At 29.5% G+C, this 22065-nt stretch overlaps 1 protein-coding gene across 1 annotated transcript in view; it reads right to left on the bottom strand.

The window, feature by feature from the left end:
- Nucleotides 1-2431: 2431 nt before the first annotated feature.
- The window catches only part of LOC135922796 (asparagine--tRNA ligase, cytoplasmic-like), a 47495-nt gene continuing 27861 nt past the window's right edge, over nt 2432-22065 (bottom strand). The window contains exons 14-19 of the mRNA XM_065457274.1: nt 5607-5742; nt 4389-4502; nt 4191-4238; nt 3953-4036; nt 3311-3442; nt 2432-2732 (exon numbers count right to left, since the gene is read on the bottom strand). Coding sequence (XP_065313346.1) covers nt 2601-2732; nt 3311-3442; nt 3953-4036; nt 4191-4238; nt 4389-4502; nt 5607-5742 — 646 coding nt within the window. The 3' untranslated portion in view covers nt 2432-2600. The remainder of the gene's footprint in view (nt 2733-3310; nt 3443-3952; nt 4037-4190; nt 4239-4388; nt 4503-5606; nt 5743-22065) is intronic.

Here is a 22065-nt window from a genome sequence, read left to right on the forward strand (position 1 = left end):
CGTTTATAGAAATTTACAGAAACTTTTGTTAAGACGCAGCCTAAAGTTAAACAATTTATAAGATTAAATGTTTTAAAACAATTTTCACTCATGTGCCGACTGTGATATCCTGTCTACTTGAACCAACTCTTTTTCGATAGGAATTAAAATTAGCAATTAAAATAATTAATTTATTATCTTTTTTCATTTTTAATGGAGGAATAAATGAATATTTATTATCTTTTTTCATTTTTAATGAATTAAAAATGAGGAATAAATGAATAATCTGTATCGATTACTAGGGATATGCGCATACTAGGCCGGCTGGATATTTTTTGAACTGGACACATTGTTTATAATATTTTAGCAGTCCGGACCGAAATTTCGAAAAAGTTTTTAAGGCATTAGGGAAATTTAAGTTGTTTTCCTTCATTAAATAAAAATATGATTCCAGGCCAAGCCTAATAACTTCTACAAGTTAGTTCTCTACCGATTACACTCACTGACATATATATTGCCCGTTTAACAATCAGCTAATAAAATTTTCCAGATTATTTATTTTATTTATCCAATTTTTTTTTTTAAATTTAACTAGAAAATTATGAATTTAGAAAACATTTTAAATATTTTCTCCTTAAAAATTTTTACACCAAAATATAAGATTAAAACTTAAAATAAATTACAAAAATTTACAATAGAAAAAATTATTTACTAACTAACTAAAAATAATTATATTTTATAATACGAGATGAATGTAATCCTAATTTTTCGCGAGTGGATTTCTGTGGTTTTAATGGAGAATGTGAAGATTTAACTACAAAGCTTTCCCCCAATTTAACAAAAGGAAATCCCGAAATCTCGTTGTTTAGATGTCAATGTTATTCCGAGTGGGAAAAATTTTGTGAAAAAGGTTTACTAATTAATAAATTTATTAGATGTTAATGAATGTAAAAGTTTAACTTGTGAAAATGGGTATGTTATAACTTGCTTCCTTACGGAAAAATATCGATATACTTGTAAACCATACAATTACGGGAAAAATTGAAAAAGGTTTGATAGAGTTCATATTTAAAATATTACAATAGATTATCCAAGAGGTGACGCTGGGTTTATATGTGATAGTTCAGAAAATAGCAGTTTGATTAGTTGGATTCCTGAAATAAAGTTTAAAATACGGATTATTATACAAAATTTCCATTACTAAAGGGATATCAGATTGCAAGAATTAAAGAAAATTGTTGAGTTAAATCAACTTATTAAACAAGGTCAGACATTGAGATCCGTGACAAATAAGTGGCTCATGAATCGAGCCACCAAATTGTATTTAAATCACGATAAAGAACAGCTATGGAGAATAAATATTAAGACCAGGGCTATAATTTCAATGCAGATAAATTACGAAAATTGCGCATAAAAAGGGAGTTTCCTATTAATAAAGGCGTTTGTTAGCAGGGGTTGATATGAAGAATTGAGCCGTAAGTATATATATTTTTTTAAATGCCCGACATAATTTATATTATATTTACAGAGTGCGTTTCTTAAAAACGATTGTTTTTCATGTTAGAGAGATATGCGGTTGTTTTAGAAATTAAAGGCATGGATCGAAATCTACAATTCAATGAATACTGGTTCACAAATGGTTTAAATTTACGGACAGAAATGGCGATGAATTAGTAAAATTTTAATTATCTAACTTTATTTTAATGTCAAATATTTCAGATCTATAATGATATAGATCCAGGCGAAAGGAAAGGTTAGAAAATTTAGAGGATCTCAAAAATTTGGACGTTCAAAGACCCAGGCTCAGATGTCTACCTGCTCCTTTTACGGCAGATGCTTTGCGTATACATTTTATAGATTAGTGGCAAGAGAAACACGATTACATCTAAGGCCACGAGATAATTTAAATGTTAACCATTTTTACGATGAGAATTACAACAGCAGCGATTATTTCGAAGATGCGTAAAAGGGTGGTGACAAAAATATCAAAATATTGAGGAATAAAAGAGTAAAATCCCAGAATTCAGTACTAAGGTTTGATGTGCGGGGGTGCCATATCTGAATTTATATAATGAGTTTTTATATCAAGTACTCTATACAAAAGGTTCTCATGATTGTAATATATTTTGAATTAGAAATTTAACACTAAAATAAAATTTTAATTTTATATCGAAAATAGTTATAACAATTGAATATAAAGGTGCAATATGCAATAACAAATCATTGTTTTTCAATACATAAAAACTATAAATATATGAAAATGAAATGAGCTACTTTGGGCCATTAAAATAATTTACTAGTAAAAAATTCATTAATTTACTATGTAATAATATTAATCGGAATATAAAAAACTCACCTAATCAATAAAGATAAAAAAAATAATAAAATTCTTAACACTGACAAATTTACAAATCTTAAAAAATGATAATTATTAAATTAAAATCATATATATGCTATGATATGATGCACAAAGATAACAGGAATAAATCCATATCATAGAAGAGTTTAAAAAAATAGTTTAGTATACAGTATAGCGAAGTATAAATCGATGTATTACATGCAATATGGTATTAATAAAAATGATATTATTTGATAAAATCGTAAAAATAATATATATCCTTTTAAGGCTTGCATCTTCCTACGAATCTAGGAAATAATGTAACATCCCTAATATGGTATCGATTAAGTAGCCAGGTCAAAAATCGTTCGAACCCTAAGCCATAGCCACCGTGGGGACAAGTTCCATATTTGCGCTGTAATATAAATTTTGGCCATTTTAAAAAGTGTAAAAATTTGCTTAATATAATAGAATTTTAACCAGCATCGTGCAAGAAAAAACGACATTGATCTAATTCATCAAAATTCTAATATTAAAATATTATAACTCATATATAACAAGCTTTTCATGATTAAATTTAAAAGGAAAGCCATTAGGACATAAATATTCTATCAAAATATAATATTTCTTTTGGAGTAAACTTTGATTATCATAATGTACAAGTGTGGCTCGATTAAAGCTGATTTTTAAAGGCTAACTCAATATTTTATCCAGAAAAATACTAAGCAAGTCTGAAGATTTTACTTATAGATAACACAAAGATGGGCATCTATTAGCGAAATAGCGAGACATAAGCAATATTTTTTTGGCTAAAATATTGAATTAGTCGTTTTTAAAAATCGGTTCAAATCGAGTCATCTAACAACACTATAATTTATTATTAATTTCAAAAATAACTAAGAAATACTAGAAAAGAAAACTATTTTTGTCCAATTAAAAGTCACGATTACTATTAAATTTATAAGTGCAGTATAGTTAACTGTTTTATAAAACCTGATCCGTATACCAATAGTATGGAGTAGGATCTATCCCTTCTCGTTTATAGCCTTCGATCAATTCATCGTAATCCCATATCCTCATGGAGCCACCGACTATTTCTCCTACTCCTGGTATCAAAACATCTACCTAAAAATAATTATTTGAATATTTATTTGAAAGTTGAGATGTTAGTGCTATAAGTTGAAATTTGCTATAATGTAATAATTAAAAAATAATTTGTATAAATTACTTATTATCCATTTAATTTTTTAAAAATGATTTTCATCGTTCAAAATTTTAAACATAACATCATCATAAATCGGTCTATAAGAGAAAAGCATTTAAAATAATTTTTCTCATTTAAAAAAACGTAGAAGTATTTATCATCTATAAGATAAAAAGGTAAATTTTATATCTTATATAAAATAATTAAATTATTCGGAAAAAAAACTGAAAGTATTATCCCAATATAATCTACCCATTATAATTCTCTAGGGAACATAAATTTAAAATATGTTAAAAGAGGGAAATATTTAAAACCGATAAACATAGAAAATTAAAAGATTCGTATTTCGAAACGTCTTTTTACCAGTTAAATATTTCTAAATTTTAATTATTATATATAAATCAAAATAGTAATCGGAAAAAAATATATACCGAATCAGTGAGCTCTGCATTTTCCGGACATTTTTGCATATAAAATGCTTTGATGTTTCTCGGGAAACGACATAATAATATGGGCTTTATGTTTGTATAATTATAAAAAAGATAAATATAACCTTTTTCTTATTACTCAAATATAAGTTATTCATTAAATTATATAAAACCAAAGTTAGGAAAACCAGATTAAAATTTTTGATTTAGATTATATTTTTAATAAAAAATGTTTTAGAACCTGATTAATTTTATCCGTCATTTTTCGTTCCGGCATTTCTGGAATATCCTGAAATCATGTTTTAATGATGATTATAAAATAATAATCAAATAGTTCATAATGAAATCGTGATATTGAAAAGATATTATGTTTATAAAATAACTAGAAATTTAAAGACTAAAGTATATAATAATTTCAATCAATAAAAAAATTACTAACGTCGCCAAATTCATAGAATGAACCATCATCTTTGGTGATGTCATTGGCCTTCAGATATTCTAGGGCATCTGTGTAATCCATCCTCATAAATGGTCTCTTAGGGGCTATAAAGTCCTAAATAAATATTTTAATTTTTTTAAAGTTTTGAAATTTATGATATTAAAATATCCACCTGTAAACCTACACCAAAAATAATAAATAACTCATAAATTTTTAAAAAAAATTAGTCCACATTGTGCGAAAATTGAAACTACAAACTGACAAGAAAATGCTGCTATTTTTTTCCTTTCCTCTTAAAATTTTATTATTAAAAATAAACAAGCATAAAGTAAAGTTATATTATAATTGAAAGACATTTTTATAGCTTAAATTCAAGGATGGACCGATATTGATAATCCAGCTACTAAAAATATATCAGAAAAATTAATGAAGCAAGTAACATTGATAGTTAAGCCTATAACGTTAAAATAATCGTATTGCTGAGATATTAAAGAATGGGTTACTTATTAAGGGGTAATTATGCTGGGCAGTAAAATCATAAATAAAATATTGAACCAGCCAATATTAATTTTAAATATCTCATTCTCCCTTTTATTCTTAAGTTAATATCAAAATTTTAAAAAAGATATGTTAAAAAACTAGGAGTGGAGCCAAATAATTCCTAATTCATGTGGGGCCATGTACCACATGTAAAAATCGATTCGCAGGAATCTAATAAGGTATAGTTCTTAAAAAATGATATGCTCTTATAATTATAAATTTTTCTAGAAGAACTAGAAAATGGATAATAAATTTATAGATTCTAATGTATTTTTTAAGAATCGATTCAGCACCCGAGCACATAGCTAACAACCATGGGCCCAATTTTTTTAATAGGACAAGCAAATCTAATTTTTTTTGCCCCTATAAAAAGAATATATCGTTTCTTCAATCGATAAATTATTATAGCTCCTGGCCATGTGTTATAGTCATCTTAAATAAGGTTCAAATTAATTAATTGAAAAACTTCTTTTTCTCACAACTGAAATATTAGCTATTAAAATTTTCTGCAATGCATACATTAAGATAACCCGAATATACAAAATAAATTCTGAAGGCTTCGCTACTATTATGATTCATTTATTTTTATTTTCCAAATTCAAAAATAAATATATCAGGGCCTATTCGAGACAGGCTAGAGCATTTGTCCGTGTTGGAAAAAAAATTGTCATTACTTACTGGATTTAATTCGTAAAACAATTCAGCAATGGGGGATTTGAGGACTCTATCGACTACATCACATACCAAATCCTCCAGTCTGTTCAAAAGATCGTCGAATGTGATGAAAGCACATTCGGCCTCTATATGAGTGTATCTAATTTTAAGTAGGATTATTTTTTTTAAATATACAAAACAAAATTTTAAAAATTAACATAATAATCATAGGAAGAATACATTATTTTGCAATCCTAAGCATTAATTTTTATATACGTATATTTTAAACAAAAAAGTTATATGAGAAATATTCACTCTATGATAATAATAAACCAAGTTTAAAATGTAGATAATTTATAATATAGTTGAGTAAAAAATATTGTTTTATAAACAAATGATTTTATTAAATAACATGTCACGGAGAATTATATAAAATCATAAAAATGTATATAGTGCATACTTATTCTAAGATAAATAAGAAAAAAAAATTGCAATAGGTATAATGGGATAAAGAATTGTGATTCCCTCTTAGAATCTCGGTTTTTTGATTTAGGAAAAGGGACACATTTTTTACCAGTCCTTATCGATTTTCTTGCCCACTCGATTTTAAAATTAGGGATTTGGGAGCGCGATTCCTCAAAAACTAAAGATAAAATTAAAAGAATTTAATTTAAACCTGTTTGATTTTTTGGATTCCAAGAGGTCAAAGTTCCAATTAGAAGTGGATGAAGGGACGCATGACCAACTCAGCCAAGATACGCCCGTGCTAAGATATGCCATCAGGGCGTTTGGCATCTTATAAAAGGTTCCAAACCATTAAGAAAACGATGGAAATTAAATATATGCCGATCAACACTAAGATTGTGGTGCCATAAAATGCGGCAGTTGACTTTTAAACAAGAAAAAACAATGCCTATCAATAAGGTCTACCTGTTTGCTAGAGGCAGCACATGTGTCAAAAAAAGGAAAAAAATAACCTAGCCTATGGTTAATGGCGATTGGGACATGTCATACGTGAGTAATAACTCCTTTTCCGCTTCGTATTTTTTGGGTTCTAAGTAGTCGAAGTATAATAAATCAGGAAGAACAAAGTTTTCTGAAAAATGGGAACTAGGAGGCTCTTTAAACGACTGAGAATGGGGTTGTTGGAACCTTGGAAACTAGAGGAGCCAAAATTGATTCGCCGAATCGAAAAGTAGATCATTTATTCGATAAGCAAGGAAATAGAATCAGGGTAGAGAAGTAACGCGAATACTTGTATTTATAATGACCTTTTTAATTTTATAAGAATACAAATACTAGTTTTGTTAAATTGATTTGTTGGTTCGAATTAACATAATTCATGGGTAGGTTTTTGGGCGAAAAAATGAGCCAGACCCAACCAAACCAAATCTATCTGAGCACCAACCCAAAATCAGCTTAATATAATATTTTCTTGTGTATTCTTTGCTCAATCATATTTTTATGCATTGAGGACGAGTAGTTCAATATTAACATAGAAATAATTATCTTGTATAATTACAATTCTTTTCTTAATCTGGAAATATAATTTTTATTTTATTCTAGCAACTCGAGTTCGTGAACCCAAATTATAAATTCAAGGACGAGTAGGTCAATATTACATAGAAATAATTATCTTGTATTATACTTTGTAACTCTCCCAAAATCCTACCTTCAGCCTCATCTTGGCGGAAAGTGGCAACATCTTTTGGCGGCAAATGGAGGTCTAAAAGTTTCCCTGTGATCTGGGTCTAGAACAGGGTTGCCATGTCTCCACCCATCAGTGGGAGTCTCCCACAATTTTTTAGTTTACCCACATACATCTCACTCCCACAAAACTCCCACAATTAGAAATCTCCCACAATTTTTTAATTTCTCCCACAATTTTTTTTTTAGCATTTTAATGTTTTTAATATATAAATAATAATTTTGAGAGACAGTATTTGATTATTTTTATATTTTTAAAATAAATTTTAAATATTTATTCGAAAAATATGTCTAGTTCTTTTATTTTATTTTTCCGCTCTAAAATATATTTTTTATAAAATTCTCCAATTCTCCACTCGACATTTTCAAAATTTTTGTGTTAGAAAGAATAGAAGTTAGAACAGTATGTATAATTATTATAAATATATTTTAAATTACTTAATATATTTTATATCGTTACCTAGAATTGCAGTGCTCCACTCGACATTTTCAAAATTTTTGTGTTAGAAGAATATAACTTTTAGATGTGGATATTATTCTAATCAAATCAAAGTGTATTTACCGAATTGAGGCAGCACAATAATCAATTAATACCAATTGGCTGTATATACCATATACTGCATAATTCTTGCAAGAAGGCAATGAATGTACTATCTGTAGATGTCGAAGTAATTGTGATGAAATGTTTTAACGAATTTGTTCAACTAAAAGAGTCACTGAATTAAAAGAATTGGTGGAGTGGTCTGATTTGGAATGGTGTGAGTTGTTGCGATATGTACCTATCAGGTGGTTATCATTAATACCTGCCATCGAGAGAATTTTAAAATTTTACGAACCCTTAAAGAAATACTTCTTAAATAAAGATTTTAAAAGCTGTCCTAAAATTTTGAAAAATTCTTTCGAGGTTGAAATGTCAGAAGCATATTTGGGATTAGTTTCGCATGTAGGAAATCTACTTCATGTAGTTAATATTCAGTTGCAATCAGAAGATTCTTTATTGATAAAGATTCACAAAATCATGCTACAGCTCTGTTCATCTCTACAGTTAAAAATAGATAATAAATTTTATGGCGCTATTGCTAAAAATATCATATTAAAATGTTCAAATATTATTATAATTAACGTATTTTTAAATGAAGCAAATATTTTTATTAAGACAATTTTGGAATATTTACAATCCAGATTTGATTTTAATAACTCTATTTACAAGTGTATAAATATTATGACCTTGGAACAGAAACCATCATTTGATGGTTTTTGTAATTTAATAAATATATTTAAATTACCGATAGACATTGAAGCCTTGTTTGAAGAGATTGTAATTTTTTCCATTTTTTATGATTCGCCAGAATACTTAAAGTTAGATGGTCTAAAAGCAGAGGATAAATGAGTGGAATTTTTTCGTAATAACGATAAATCCCCATGCTTGGAAAAAATTTGAGAGTATGTTTTCTCCTTACCTCATTCTAATGCTCCATCGGAGCGCATTTTTAGCCTGATGAGGACTGCCTGGAGATAGGAGAGAAATCGAATTGCTTTAACAACATTAGAGGCCGAGGGAATTTTATAAATATCTTAATAACGACGGTAAACGTTTAGTTCCATTTTTAAATCTCAAATAAAATATAATTAACTATAACTATTTGACTTTCTATATTTTATAAAATCTTATTTATACATTTGCATAAAATCAAATAAATTTATTTTTTACATTGTAAAATTAATATTTTGAATATTTTGGCAAATCATAAAAATAAAGAAGCATTACAATCTCCTCAAACATGACATCATATTAAATCTTATTAATAATTATCCGATAATAGTAATAATATTCTTACTTTGGTATTTCTGCAGCATAATTTAGTGAACCTTTATTAAATTATATTCTTCTGATTGCAACTGCATATTAACAGCATATAGTAGATTTCCTATATGTAAAATTCCTAAATATACTTCTGCCATTTATTTTTGAAAATTTTTTCAAAATATTAAGACAGCTTTTATAATCTATTTATTTTTTAAAGGTTTGTAAAATTTTAAAATTCTACGATGGCGCGTATTAGGAGGAACCTGTCAACCAATATTATGCTGACTCAATTCTGTAAATACACTCTGGTTTTTGCCAAATTCACTGAGGAATTATCAGATCAGAAAGCTGCCATGCAATTCATTGGTAATGCCAAATCTGCCATATTTACCATTATATATGGTTAGCTATGTCTTTGGATATTTCATATCTGGAGAAATTTTTTTAAATAGTTTTATTGAAATGACATTAATTTTGTTGAAATAAGGGAGGATCAAGGGAAATGTTTTGATATCTCCTTATTAGATGCATATGTTAGAATTGCATATGTTTGCACATCTTTCAAATCGTCAAGGACCTTCTGGATATATATCCTAAAACATTGATGATAGCCTTGCTCATTTGTGTTCTACAAAGTATACTTTTCATTTATATTAGTCGTTAAATATTATGGGGAAAGATTCTATCAACATTGTGATGTTAAGTAGCTCTCTGAATGTTGTACTGCATGATAGGTATTTACCATTTCCGCAACTGTAGTTGCATCTGTATTATTTCTTATTTTTGAAGAATATTTTTGTTTTGCAATAGATGTTGATAGACTGCCCTGTACTGATTTATTCTTTGAGGATTTTTAATGCCTCAAAATATCATATTCCCTTCCCCCATTGTATTAACTAAATACTGTAGAACAACTTCCCCGCACTGATTATAATTATTTTTTACATTGTAAAATTGTTTGTTTTTTTATAAAATCTTATTTATACATTAGCATAAAATATATTTTTTTACATTGTAAAATTACTATTTTTTAATAAAATTTTATCTTGTTTACATTCTTTTGTATTTAAAAAAGATCGTTGGTTATTATTTTTAAACAAAATTAATATATTATAATAAATAAATATGTTATTTTAATAATAAAGATAGTATTTAAGAAATTTTGTGTCGTACTATAATTACCTATTTTTAAAATAGTTGCGTATTTTATTTTGGAAAATAGTTACCTATTTTATTTTGAAAAAGAGTTGGATATTTTATTTTGAAAAATAGTTGGCTATTTTATTTTGAAAAATAGTTGGCTATTTTATTTTGAAAAATAATTACCTATTTTATTTTGGAATAGATTCGATTTTATATTTATAAAAAATAATAAGCGGATAACTAAAGGCCCGCAAAATTTTTTTTTTTAGCAATTTTCATATTTCTCCCACAAAATACCGAATTTCTCCCACAATTTTGACCTGGCAACCCTGGTCTAGAATAGGATCACCGTCTCCTCAACGAGATGTAAAAACCATTTAAAGGGGTTGATGTCGAAGGGGATCCGATTGTAAAAACCTTGCTATAAAATTTCCCTATGGTTATAACAGAGCATTGGCAGAGTACAGCCCAAAGTACCACGTGGGGCTCCTCATCCGCCTAAGACAAAAAGAAGGATGGGAAACCTGGTGAAACCATGATTCATGAAAATGAAACTTATGAGGGCCATAAACGACCCGATAAGTGGAGAAATCAGTTTACGGGGGATAGAGTAAGGGTCGCCACATGGAAGACGGGAAGAGCGGGAGAAGTGGTCGATGTATTGCATAGAAGGCATATAGATGTGTGATGCATACAGGAGACCAGATGAAAAGGTAATGGCGCAAGAATGATTGGCAAGACTAATAAAAAGTTTAAATTCTTCTGGCAAGGAAGTAATGATGGTAATGGTAAGGCTGGAGTTGGGGTATTAGTTGCGGAGAAATTGGTGGACAAAGTAGAAGCTATATAATATTATCTCGGCATATGTTCCTCAGGTTGGAAGAAGTGAAGATATATTTTGGGACAGTGTATAGGGGGCGACATCGAGACTGGCAAATGAAGATGGGATTATCCTCGCTGGTGATCTGAATGGACATGTGGGAGCGAGTGGTGAGGGTTATGAAGGAGTACATGAAGGATTCAGTTACGGCATGAGAAATCTGGAAGGGGAGAGGATTTTAGATTTTAGTGATGAATCAGAGAAGCTGGTGGCTTATAAGTCGGGTAGTACCAAAAGTACAGTGGATTATTTGTTAAATGTTATAGATGTATAGTAAAAAAATGTGAAAGTGATACCGGGAGAGGAATGTATTAATCAGCACAAACTAGTTATAGGAGATCTCACTTTTAAACAGAGACCTGCAGGCCCGGCCCTAATTTTAAATTTTTTAAATATACCCGGGCCGGGCCTAAAAAATTTTTTTTTCAACATATCCGGGCCGGGCCTAAAAAATTTAAAACCGGGCCGGGCCGTGCAAATGGTACCTCTGCAGGCCTCTGCTTTTAAAGGCGCCAGGATCACTAATAGAAAGTTTGTGCCAAGGCTGAAGGATGGAAATTGAAGGAGAGTGCTAAATGTCAATTCAATATGACATAGGCGACAAGGAAGGCAGAGGTGGCACAAGCATCTAGGGTAAATGACAAGTGGGAAGCCATGAAGAAAGCCTGGGTGATGACAACTGAGGAGGTATGTGGATGGACAAAAGGACCGCCTTGACATAAGGAGACTTGGTGGTGGAACCCGGAAGTAGCGAAAGCTGTGGATGAGAAACGGAGGTGCTTCAAAGAATGGTATAGAAAATAGTGATAATGATATTTACAAGATGGCGAAAAGAAATGCTACTAAGAAATTAATAGTGAAAGTGCAAGAAGAAAAAGGCAAGAGTTTGTTAAAGAAATGGAATGCGCTTAAGGAATGAGAAATGTGGTTCGAATGGCAAAGCAGATGGCAAAAAAGAGGTAGGATGTGGTAGGTGTTAAATGTTTGAATAATATGGAAGGAAAGGTGATTGGTAGTGGTATTAAGAACACCTGAAAGATCTACATGGAAGGACTTTTGAACGAAGAAAATGAATGGGATAGTAATTTTAATTGTGAAAAGGTAGAAGGACCAATGTGTAAATTTGGCAAGGACGAAACAGTGAAAAAGATGAAAAGAGGGAAGGCATCAGGTTTAAGGGTGGTATCAGAGATGTTTAAAGGTTCAGATGACTTAGGGATTGAATGGTCAATGAATTTAGCCAATTGTCACAGAAGCAGAGTTGTTAAAGTAGCGAGCTACTTGTAGCGCACTATCTTTATTGGTAGCTATAGCTAATAACGGCTACGTTTTTTGAAAGTATAAACATGAAAATTTAAATATAATATCATAATTAATTATTTTTATTATTTAATAATTTTGAAATTGAAATATATTTTCAATTTGTAATTTATATTTTCCTTTGTATTATAAACCTATAAAATATCCAAATCGTTGAAAGTGATTCAGACAATGATATTAATGAAATGGAAGATTCCAGGGAAGAAAATGTTCTTAATAGCTATAATACAAATTTCCCATTCACTAGATTTGAAATTTTTTCTAAAATAAATATAAAAACCAAAATTGGCTTAAAATTTATTTGTTTAAAATGTAAAAAAAATATTTCCTCAAATCAATCCAGTTATAACCTCAAGAAACACCAAAAGGTAAATTGTCATTTTTACATTCTAATAATATTGATTTTATAAGACTGTTCATGCCAATAGTTATAAGGAAATGGAGAAACATCTAAATAATTTTGGTATAGGAGACTCTACATCCAAAAAAGACTAATTCAATTCAAACCAAATTAATTAATAATACAAATGCCAATATTTCTCAGAAATTGGCTGATAAAGTTATTGTTGATTTTATAATTGATACAGTTCAGCCAATGTCCTTGGTTGATAATCCATCATTTACCATGATGATTAAAACTCTATCCCCTGGTACAACAATCTTATGTCGCCAGACACTAATGAAAAAAATAGCAGATAATTTTAAAGTGATGAAAGATGCTCTAATAGTAGAGTTATCAGAGATATCATATATATGTACCACGGCAGATAGTTGGACACTTAACACTAGGTAAAAACTTATAAAATGCAACAAATTATCATAAATATTTATTTTTATTACATAAATTTTTTTATAATCAAAACTAACTATATTTTAATATATTTACTATACAACATTATAAGCTAAAGATAAAACAAATTTGTTTCTAAAAGCGCGATACTTTTAAAAGTAGCGAATAACAACTCTGCACAGAAGGAACTATTCCCATGGACTGGGGAAGAAGTATAATTATCCCACTATACAAGGGGAAAGGTGATCCTTTAGATTGCGAGTCTTACAGAGCTATTATACTCTTAGAACATGCAATGAAGGTTTTTGAGAGGGTGTTAGAGAAGAGGATAAGAGAACAAACTAAAATTGATGAAATGCAGTTTGGTTTTACATTGGGGAAAGACACGACAGATGCAATTTTTGTGGTGAGACATATACAGAAGTATCTTGCGAAGGAAAAGAAACTGTATTATGCCTTTGTTGATTTGGAGAAAGCATTTGACAAGGTGCCGTGTGAGGTTACTAGATGGGCCTTGAGAAAATCAGGTGTGGAGGATTGGTTGGTTAGGCAGTGATGGCAATGTATGTGGTAGCACAAACTGCGTACGGATGGATGATGGAGATAGTGAAAGCTTTGAAGTAAAGGTAGGACTTCATCAAGGATCCGTGTTGAATCAATATTATATATCTTAGTAATGGATGTGGTGGCTAGAGAAATGCGTGAAGGACTTCCCTGGGAGCTATTATATGCAGAAAACCTTGTATTAATGGCAAACAGTTAGGAAAAATTGAGGGATAAAATTAGCAAACGGAAGATGGCTGTGGAAGCAAAGTGGCTGAAAATGAATGTAGCAAAGACAAAGGTGATGATTGGTGGGGAAAATCTAAAGATGGAGGAATCCAGTAAGTGGCCTTGTGGTATATGTGGGAAAGGAGTCGCTAGAAATTCAATCCAATGCACCAGATGCCAGAAATGGGTACATAATAAATGTAGTGGGAAAAAAGGAAGATTGATGTTAGCAAGAATGACCGTTATTTGTAGAACATGCATAAAAGGGGTCCATAATAATGATAACGTAGAAAATGGTGGTCAGGATGTTGGCAATAGATTAACCCTAGAAAAAGTTGATAAGTTTTATTATTTGGGTGATATGCTAAACGCAGATGGTGGTGTAGATTCTACCGTTGTTGCAAGGGTCAGACAAGCATGGAAGAAGTTCAGAGAGATGTCGTCTATTCTAACCAATAAAAAAGTATCTCTGAAGTTAAAGGGGAAAGGTAACGTAAGCTGTGTGAGATTTTTAGTTTATGGCGGCGAAACATGGGCAATGAAAGCGACTCATGATGACAATTTAGAAAGAACAGAGATAAGGATGATTAGATGAATGTGTGGAGTATCTTTTAGAGAAAACTAGCAAGGAATTGCGAGCAAGATTGGGTATAGAAATGATTGGAGTGGTAATGCGACGAAAAAGACTAATATGGTTTGGGCATGTGGAACGTATGACAAAAGACGACTGGGTAAAGAGATGCACCTTGATGGAAGTAGAAGGATCAAGACCTAGAGTAAGGCCCAAAATGACGTGGAGAAATGTGAGACCGGCGGATATGAGAAGCAAATCTTCAAATATTGATACTCAGGACCGTCAAAAATTGAAAAGAAAAATAAGAGGGAAAACTGGTCAAACTGGGTAAACCTGGAAAACGGAGAAAAATATATTACTTTGTGAAAATTAAATTTTTTCAAAAAGATAAAAATTAAAGTCAATACTATCGATCAATCAATAAAAATGTTAAGAATTGATAAGTAGTTTTCCTAGAATTTTAGTGATTAGATAGTACTAAGTGTTTTTTATCGATTATAATATTGTATTCTTCTAATAAAATATAAAAATTAATCATGTGATAATAATTTAACCAATTAGACTGTTATAACAGTTTAGGCAGGCGCATACGCAGGAATTTGGTCTGGGGGGGGGGGGATAATTAAATTTTTTTAAGAAATATTATCGTTATTTAAAAATATCAAGCATAAATTTATTAGGACTAATAACTATTTCTAATACACAATTTTAAATTATATGAATTATAAAAAAATTATATATATAAACCGGCGAATAAAAAACTATAAAATAAATGTGAATTAAAAAATATAAAGTGAATATAACCACCATATATATCACTTAAATAACCCAAAATAGAAATGTGAATTTTTTGAGCCTTTAAAATTTATATATAAAGTATAACAAATTTAATAAAATTTATGTATAAAAGTATAAAAAATTTAAATGTTGGAAATATAAATATTAATACACAAAATGTTTCTTAGGAATAATTTTATTTTCTATGTTATATATTTACAATGTAAAATCCAATCTTCGTTGGGATTGAGCTAAATTTTCAATTACTCATCGTTGCTTGGCGTCAAATGCCTGTGAATATTTAAAATATCTAAACCATTCAATCCACTTTCAGGAGTTGTACTTCTTAGGTATGTTTTTCAGAGAACTGTAGGCCCGGTTTCCGGGCCGGACCATATTTAATTTTTTAATACCCGGGCCTCACAGTATTTTAATATTTTTAATATACCCGAGCCCAAAATTTTTTTCAAAATACACCAGGGCCGGGCCTGAATTTTTTTAGAAAAAACACCCAGGCCTGGCCTGAATTTTTTTAGAAAATACACCCAGGCCTGGCCTAAATTTTTTTAGGAAAAACACCCAGGCCTGGCCTGAATTTTTTTTAAAAATTATCCAGGCCTGGCCTAAATTTTTTTAGGAAAAACACCCAGGCCTGGCCTAAATTTTTTTTAAAAAATTATCCAGGCCTGGCTGTATATTTAAAACCAAATATGAAATTAGCTATAAAAATCAAAAATAAATACAATTTATTTAAAAAAATCCTAACCGGGCCTGAAAATTTTATTTTTAGTTAATCTTTTAAACATAGTTATTCAGCTAATAAGGCATCAAATATTATTTTTTTCTATCACCATTTGAAAAAAATTGGGAAGGCTTTTAAGGAAGTAATATCTGCAGATTGGTAAGTGCTGCATGATGAATTAAAAACCATTCATTTATTTGGATTATAGTTTTATAATACTTTTCTACTGATTTGATTGACGAAGAGTTTGTCTTGCTGCAAGTCACAGGAGATAAATATTAAACACGTATAGCTCTGCTTTTGACTCAACAATAACATATATGAAATTCTTTATCAACATTAGCCCTAATTTCCTTGAGCTCTAATAAAATGCTCTCCGCTATTCTCATCTTCTTAATCAAGTCAGTGTCATGTTAGAAAAGTATTACATAAAATAGTTGTATTGTATAATTAAATAATACATTCTAATGAGAAAAAAATTTGGATTAAGTATTGAATCCAATAAATCTTATGCTTCTGAGGAAATATTTCTTTCAGGCCATTGTGATATTTCAGTTAGGCATTAATAATATACTCTTCTAACTCCATAAAAGCTGTCACTGCTTGATGGAGGAGACTCCATCTTTTGGACAAGCTAGCAATTTCTTTCTCCCTGTTGGACAAGGAGTTTCAGAAAATTATTTGACTAGAAATATGAAAATGGTAGATAAATATTACGCCACTAGAAATTTGAAAATATGAGATAAATATTACGCCAATGAAAACTTGAAATCGAAATTAATTTATAAAATAACTTAGTAGATGAATGTGATAAATAAATTTAATTAAATATATATTTAATATGAGATAGGAAAAAATATTATCAAATATAAATTAATATAAACAAAAATATTTTTGTAAAAAAATATATCCGGCATCTGCATTTTTTGGCTTTGGATGGGAAGGGGGTGGATTTGTCCCCTGCACCCCCCCCCCCCGCTGCGTACGCGCCTGAGTTTAGGAATACATTAATTTATATCTAAGAAATATGAAAAATTGTAAAAATATTATATCTCCCATGTTTTATTCTTTATGCGTATCAAAATAACATTATAATTATTTTTTTAAATTTAGTGGAAAATGAAGAGATATCCGATATTAAATATCGGATCGTACCGATATTTAACGTTTTCCAAAAATATTGGATCGGACCGATACCTGTAAAAACCCGATCCGATCTTTTTACTTTTCTTTTTTTTGTTACTTTATGTGTATTTATTTTACATTAATAATATTTTCTAAATAATTTTTTTTTAAAAAAATGCAAATGCACAACACCCCTTAAATTTTATTTATTTTTTAAAATAGATTTATAGTATTTTAAAAGTTTTTTTTATAAAAATAGTAAGATACACCTTAAGTTTTATTTATTTAAATAATAACACCAATTTTATTATTTATACTTTAAATAAAAAAAATTTTTTAAATATGGTATCTGAATTATGGAAATATTTTACAAAAAACTAAGATAATTTTGCAAAATGCGTTATCTGCGGAATTCTAATTTCACGAGGAGGAATAATGAAAAATTCATTTAATACTACCAATATCTGTAAACTTTTTTTAAATTATTGTAGAAATAAAAATTTAATTAAATGCATAATTCGATTTTTGCATAAAAAATATTGATTTCTTAATTACATTTGGTTCAAATGGGGGTGGTGAAAAATCAATAAAAATATAGGATCGGTGAAAAATGTGTAGATAGGCATAGCCCTAATTAATATAGTTTTATTATTCATGAGTATATTAAATATAATATACTATATATGGTCGCCTGAGAATTATACTAATCTACCTCCATATTTTGCAACTTTACAGGAGTGTTTTTGAAAAATTCCTATTTTCAAAATGGTAAAGGCTAGAAATTTGGTTTTTTTTAATTATAAAAATCATACTCAAAATAATATAAAGTAGCCTGAGGATTATACTATTCTATGTCTACTATTTTTTCGCTATGTAACCTTTAAAAAGGTCAGAACCAGTGTTGTTAAATGGCTCGGTTTTAAAAATGGCTAATCCAATATTTTGGCCAAAAAATATTAGGCAAGTCTGGAGATTTTGCTCATAGATAGCAGAAAGGTTTGGGCATCTATTAACAAAATCTTGAGGTGTGCGTAATATTTTTTTATAAAAAATCGAGCCGTTTTAACAATATTAGTCAGAACTATCGATTCCAACAATAAAAATGCTAAAAATGAAATCTAGATTTTCAGGATTAAATTGTACTATGTTTTTAGTGTTTTATTAGGGTTTGTATTTGCACCACCTCCAAAAAAACATATATTAAAAAAAAATTAAAGTCTTGAATAACCAACATGGTACAAAAAATGGGGAAGGAAAGAAATCGTTTGGCATGCGGGAGGTAACTCTTATAATGTTAAATGAGTGATAGGGTTAATATTTAATGTTACAATAATGGTTTAATTATTAAAATAATACCCAATACTTACATTAAGATTAACAAGGAATTATATAAAAAATAATATATATGGGAATAGTAGGAACTACATTGGGGAGGGGAATTACTGTCATTATTTCCTTATTTTGGAATATAATAAACAATTTCATTTGGGAGGGAATTATTGTCATTATTTCCTAATATTGGAATATAATAAACAATTACAATTGGAAAGGGGAATTATTGTCATTGGAATATAATAAACAATTACATTTGGGAGGGGAATTATTGTTATTATTTCCTTATTTTGGAATATAATAAACAATTACAATTGGAAAGGGGGAATTATTATCATTATTAACAATGTAACTTATTAATCATAATAATCATAACTAGGAAAGATAGAATATGTATGATGCTTTAATATTTGTAACCAACAATATAAAAGTAAAAAAATATAATGCAATATATTCCTATTAATAATTTCTAATGTGATCAATATGAACAAAGAGAAACTTATCATCTACCTGAATTTCCCAAATGACGTTACTAATTCTCCCAACGACAATCCCCACACGCCATTCTTGATTGGAGCTCACTTTAATAAAGACAGGGTTGCCTAATGTTAATTCTCTGAAATTTATTCTTTTTACAATGGGTCTACTATCACAGTCATCGTCTTTTAAAAAACTCCATTTTCATCTTAACTCCCTTCAGAATAATCTAAAAGCAGTTGATGACTTAGTAACCGCATGCTTCGTGTTGCGATAATTTAACAACACATCTTCCAAAATGTCATCCCAGCCTCCTAATTTATATATCATATTTTTTGCTGATCGTACAGTTCTTTCAGCCATACCATTTGACGCAGGATGGGCAGGAGTATATATATGTAGAATTCCCTTATCTTTTAAAAAGTTATTAAAATCAACAGACCTAAAATCTGGTCCATTATCTGATACCAATTCTACTGGATACCCAAATCTGGAAAAAAGATTAATTAATACCATAATGGTGGTAGTCGCATTAATGTTTTTCACCTTAATAATCTAACCAGCGAGAGTACCCATCAATAATTACTAATACATAAAAATTTTTAATAGGTCCAAAAAAATCAATATAGATTCGGTACCAGGGTTTGTTAGGTTGTACCCAATAATTTTGTTTAACTTTTGGGAGTTTAGGCGCATTGATCATGCACATATTACATCTAAAAATCATTTCTTTAATATCTTTATTGACTCCTGGCCACCAAAAATACCTTTCCATAGTATCTAACATCCTATACAACCCAATATGTCCCTCATGTAACACACTAAGATACTTTTTTCTTAGCCTTTGAGGAATAATAACTTGTTCGCCCTTAAAAATACAATCTTTCTTAATATTCAACAAATTACCGAATGCCTTGTAACCTTTAATCAGCGTATCATTTTCACCTTTTCCAACTCAATTTTTTTAACTTGGATTAATTTTGAATCTAAAAAGGTTTCTCCTTTAATCAATTCTAAATTGTTAATTATTCTTACATCCTTCATATCATTATTAACATTAACAAAATAAATGATATCTTCCTTAATTAACCTTGATAATCCATCAGGAATGATTTGATCCTTACCCCTCCTATAATTAATGTCAAAATCAAAACCGGCTAAACAAAAAGCCCATTTTTGTAATCTTGGAGACATATTGTAAAGCTTAAGGATCTACTCCAAACAAATTCACCAGTGGTTTATGGTCCGAAAAAATTTATATCTCCTACCTACTACATATTCTTTCCATTTTTTTACTGCCAAAACAACAGACAATCCTTCTTTTTCAATAATTGAATATCTTTTTTCAGCTCCAGCCCATGCCTTAGACATAAACTCAATTGGCCTTTCTAAACCATCTTCTTCTACTTGAAATAAGACTGCACCCATGCCTTTATTGGACGCATCCGTTGAAATAAACAATTCCTTATTTCTATCATAATGTGCAAGAATTGGTGCACTACACAATTTTTCTCTAATTTCGTAAAAACTAGTTCTTTCATTGATTCCCCAATAAAATTTATTGCCCCTTTTAAGTAAATCATATAAATTAGCTGCTAATTTAGAAAAATCTCTTATAAATCTAGAATAATAATTCATAAGACCCAACCAAGAATGTAATTCATCCTTATTCTTAGGTTCGGTCATTGTACTTATAGGATCAATTTTTTCTTTGATTGGTAGTTTGCCTTTGTCACTTATTAAATAACCTAATATTTTATACTCTCTTTGTAAAACTCACTTTTTTTTTATATTTCTAATCAGCCCAAATTCCAACATTCTTTCAAACACTCTTTTCAATTTATAAAAATGGTCTAACTTATCCTTACCAAAAATTAACAAATCAACTAAATAATAAATGACCCCCTTAATATCAGCAAATATTTCGTCCATAGTCTTCTGGAAATACGCAGTTGATACTGTAAGCCCAAAAGGTAGTCTATTAAATTGAAAAAGACCCTTGTGTGTGGAGACGGTCAAAAATTTGGAAGTTTCTTTAGATACAGGAATCTGCAGATACGCCGATGAGAAATCTATTTTTGAAAAAAACTTTCCATTACCTACTTTAGCAATTATGTCATTAATCCTTGGAAGCGGATATTCGAACCTTTCTAATTGGGGGTTTACAGTAACTCTAAAGTCAGCACCAACTCTCAACGTATTATCTTTTTTTTAACTAACACTAATGGAGTGGCCCATTGTGAAAATCTGACAGGCTTAATTACGCCCTGCTGGCGCCATTGCTCTATAGTGTTTTCTAATTCTTCTTCTAACTCGAAGGGCACTCTCCTGGCCTTCACAAATTTTGGCTTAAAGTCATTTTTTAATAAAATGTCTATTTCCAAATTTTTGACTTTTCCAATTCTATCATTAAAAACACAATCAAATTTCTTAATTAGTTTGTTGATGTCACAACTCTCTTCAAAATACCCTTTTTTAGTAAATAACGATTGAATGACATAATTTTTTTTATAAAATTTATCAGTATCTTTGAAGGGATTGTTAAAAGTTAAAAAATTTACCCTATCCTCCACCATAATGAATAGGTATAAATATATAGAATAACTTGAATGTGATTTCTGCCCAGTGCTCTAAATGTCAAAGTGAGCGGGTAAACGGCGGGAGTATAAGAATAAATATATAGAATAACTTGAATGTGATTTCTGCCCAGTGCTCTAAATGTCAAAGTGAGCGGGTAAACGGCGGGAGTATAAGAATAAATATATAGAATAACTTGAATGTGATGTGGTCTTTTTATTTAATAATAATATGGTTAAACAAGTGATCTTTTTATTGAATAATATGGTTATACAAAAGAAAATAAAATGAATGGTTTTTTTATCTGTGTGTATATCAAAAATAATCATTCTTTATATATCTCGAAAATCAATTGTTTCCAATCACATTATATAATTAACAACCTTTAATATATTATTACAATCTAAATATATCTTCTTTTCGCCTTAAGTGAAACATTTGTCAAAAAGTAATAGTAATTG

Source organism: Gordionus sp. m RMFG-2023, chromosome 1 (assembly GCF_954871325.1).
Source record: "Gordionus sp. m RMFG-2023 chromosome 1, tfGorSpeb1-WG-v2, whole genome shotgun sequence".
In the NCBI taxonomy this organism is placed as follows: domain Eukaryota; kingdom Metazoa; phylum Nematomorpha; class Gordioida; order Chordodea; family Parachordodidae; genus Gordionus; species Gordionus sp. m RMFG-2023.